Below are 2,969 nucleotides of genomic sequence, written 5' to 3'. Positions count from 1 at the left end.
GTGACCGCGGCCCCGGGGGGCGGCCGCAGGGCCGCGTGCTGGGCGTGCTGAAGCGGCGGCGCCGTGAGCTGGCGTTCGTGTGCCGCATGGACGAGTGGGACTCGCGCATCCTGACGCCCATCGACGGCTCCGTGACCAAGATCTTCGTGGCCGAGCTGAAGGACCCCCAGCAGGTGCCCATCCACCGGCTCCTGCAGGGCCGCGTGCAGCGCGTGCGCTACGAGCGGCTCCCGCCTCAGGCCTGGCGCCGCCGGCTCTTCTGGGTGCGTGTCGTCCTGTGGCGGGAGCGCTTCTACTACCCGCTGGGCATCGTTCTGGAGGTGCTGCCCGAGGCCACCACCTGGGAGCAGGGCCTCCGCGTCCTGGACCTGGAGTACGGCCTGGAGAGGCCCTCGCCGGACCCCGCCTCGGTCTCCAAGGTGCTGCAGAGGTACCGCGCCGAGCTGGGCCGGGCCCCCGGCGGCCGGGAGGACTGCCGCGGCTTCCCGACCTTCACCGTGGACCCGCAGGGCGCCTGCAACCTCGACGACGCCCTCAGCGTCCGGGACCTGGGCCCCAGCTATGAAGTGGCCGTGCACATCACCGACGTGGCCAGCTTCATGCCCAGGGACGGGGCCCTGGACGTGGACGCCCGCAATCGGGGCACGGCGTTCTATGCCCCCGACCGGGAGCCGACGCCCTTGCTGCCGGCCGAGCTCTGCCAGGGCGCGTTCAGCCTGCTGCCCGGCCAGGACCGCTTCGCCGTCTCTCTCTTTGTCGCCTTCGAGAAGGGCAGCGACCGGCTCAAGAGCTTGCGCTTCGCACTGTCTGTGATTCGCTCTGACCGCCAGCTGACCTACGAGGAGGCGGAACGGGTGATCAGGGAGCAGCCGGGGGCCGGCCTGGAGCCGCCGGCCCGCCTGGACTCGGTGGAGGCCTGCCTGGCCGCCGCCTGCCACTACGCCCACGTGCTGCGCCGGCGCCGCCTGCAGGCCGCCTGCCACTACGAACAGCCGGATGAGGACAGCGTGCTGGGCTTCCGCGGGGCCCACGCCATGGTGAAGGAGTACATGATCCAGTTCAACAGCCTGGTGGCAGAGTTCCTGGTGGGCAGCGAGTGCACCCGAACCATCACGCCGCTGCGGTGGCAGCCGGCGCCCAGCGGCCGCCAGCTGGAGGCCCTGCGCGAGAAGCACAGGGACCTGGTGCCCCTGTCCCTGCACCTGCGCCACCACCTGCCTGGCTGCAGCCCCTGTGACACGCGGCAGCCCCCGCTCCACCTGCTGGCCTCCCTCTGGAGGCACGTCCAGCTGGCAGCCCAGGCCCAGGATGTCAACTGGCTGGTGGACCTCGTCACCACGGACGACATGCATCCCTCTCTGGCTCCCGCCAGCCTGGACTTCCGCAAGGCCCTGGGCCGCTCTGTCTTCGGCCGCTCCAGCCAGGGTGAGGAACAGCTGGCCAGCCACTACTCGCTGCAGGTGGACAGGTACACCTGGGCCACTTCGCCCATCCGCAGGTACCTGGACGTGGTGCTGCAGCGGCTGATCCTGCTGGCGCTGGGCCACGGGGGCCACGCCTACCCCGCCAGGGACATCGATGGGATGTGCCAAGACTTCAGCCGCCAGCACACGCGCGCCCAGAGCTACCAGCGCCGGGCCTGCAGCCTGCACCTCGCTACGCGGCTCAGGGCCCAGCCACGTGATAAGCTGGGCTTCGTGGCGGACGTGGAGGCGGGCGCCCGCTGCTTCAAGCTGCTCTTCCCGGCCAACCGCGACACCCTGCCCGACCCCTGCCCCGTCCACTACCGCTCCCTGCAGCTGGCCGAGCACCCCCACGCCCTGAAGGGCCGGCCGGGCCTGCAGCTCGTGTGGCGACGCCGTATCTACTCGGTGCAGATGGAGGAGCTGTGCCGCCCGCTGCCCGGCGCCCTGCAGGACCCGCACACCCGGCCCGTGGACGCCGCCTTGTGGCAGCAGCTGCTGCAGCTGGTGGAGGAGCAGCGGTGGCCGGAGGCGGCTGCCCTCGTGCAGGAGCAGGGCACGGCAGGGGCCCCACAGCGGGAGCTGGGGCAGGTGCTGCGCAGTCGCTGCGGCCACTTCGTGGAGGTGGCCCGGGAGCTGGGCAGCGGGGACGTGCTGCAGGTGCAGCTCAGCACCACCCTGCAGCGGGGCATCCTGGCACCGGCCGTGCAGCTGTGGGCCGTGGCGCCCGGCCTCAGCCTCTGCCTGGAGCACGTGGAGCGGCCGGGCGACTGCTTCTCGGGCCACGCGCCCCAGGCGTGGCAGGACCGGTGCCGCAGCATGGACGACTACGCCCGCGTGTGGCAGCCGTTCTGCTCCCTGGAGTCGGCCACCGGCGTGGTGGCCGAGAATGACGCCGTCACGCTGCAGCACGTGCGCATCGCCTGGGGCACGGAGCGGGCGGCGCAGGGGCGGCTGCGGGGCGCCTTCCGCCTGGAGGCCGCCTTCCTCAGCAAGCACTGCATCGACATCAGCTTCGGCCACTGCTACCTCTGCATCCGGCTCGAGGGGCTGCCGGCCAGGCCCGACGCAGGGGAGCTGTGCTCCAGCAGCCTGGGCCCCGGCCTGAGCATCGACCCTGTCACGTACACCTGGGTGGCCCACGGGCTGACGGAGGACGAGGACCCAAATTCAAAGGAGGGCCAGGCCGACCGGCACGTGCGCTTCTTCATCCAGCACATGGCCACAGACAAGGTTCCGAAGGAGGTTCTGAGGCCTGGCGCCCAATTCACCGTCGAGGTGCTGCCCAAGCTGCTGCCCGACATGTGAGCGGCGTCCACGGGGCCGGCGGGTGGGGCGGGGGCGTAGGCGCCCTCCTCCGGGAGGGGTGGTTCCCGGGGCAGCGGCCCCTCCCTGGGGGCGGCCTGTCAACATTCCAGCGTCCATCTTCCCCTCCTCCTGTCTCCAGCCGCAAGGAAGAAGCGGTGCGTGGGCTGAAGGCTGCGTCCCAGCTGGTCATCAGCATCA

The 2,969-nt window shown here is 71.6% G+C and overlaps 1 protein-coding gene across 1 annotated transcript in view; it reads left to right on the top strand.

The window, feature by feature from the left end:
• HELZ2 (helicase with zinc finger 2) overlaps nucleotides 1-2,969 on the top strand; it is a 14,039-nt gene that overhangs the window by 7,327 nt on the left and 3,743 nt on the right. Inside the window, exons 11-12 of the mRNA XM_025039875.1 lie at nucleotides 1-2,767; nucleotides 2,911-2,963. The exon at nucleotides 1-2,767 is cut by the window's left edge and continues 107 nt beyond it. Of these exons, the coding sequence (XP_024895643.1) occupies nucleotides 1-2,767; nucleotides 2,911-2,963 (2,820 nt within the window). The remainder of the gene's footprint in view (nucleotides 2,768-2,910; nucleotides 2,964-2,969) is intronic.

Source organism: Pteropus alecto, unplaced genomic scaffold (genome assembly GCF_000325575.1).
Source record: "Pteropus alecto unplaced genomic scaffold, ASM32557v1 scaffold45, whole genome shotgun sequence".
In the NCBI taxonomy this organism is placed as follows: domain Eukaryota; kingdom Metazoa; phylum Chordata; class Mammalia; order Chiroptera; family Pteropodidae; genus Pteropus; species Pteropus alecto.
The sequence above is the reverse complement of the archived record's forward strand: the minus strand, read 5'-3'. Positions and strand labels throughout refer to the sequence as shown.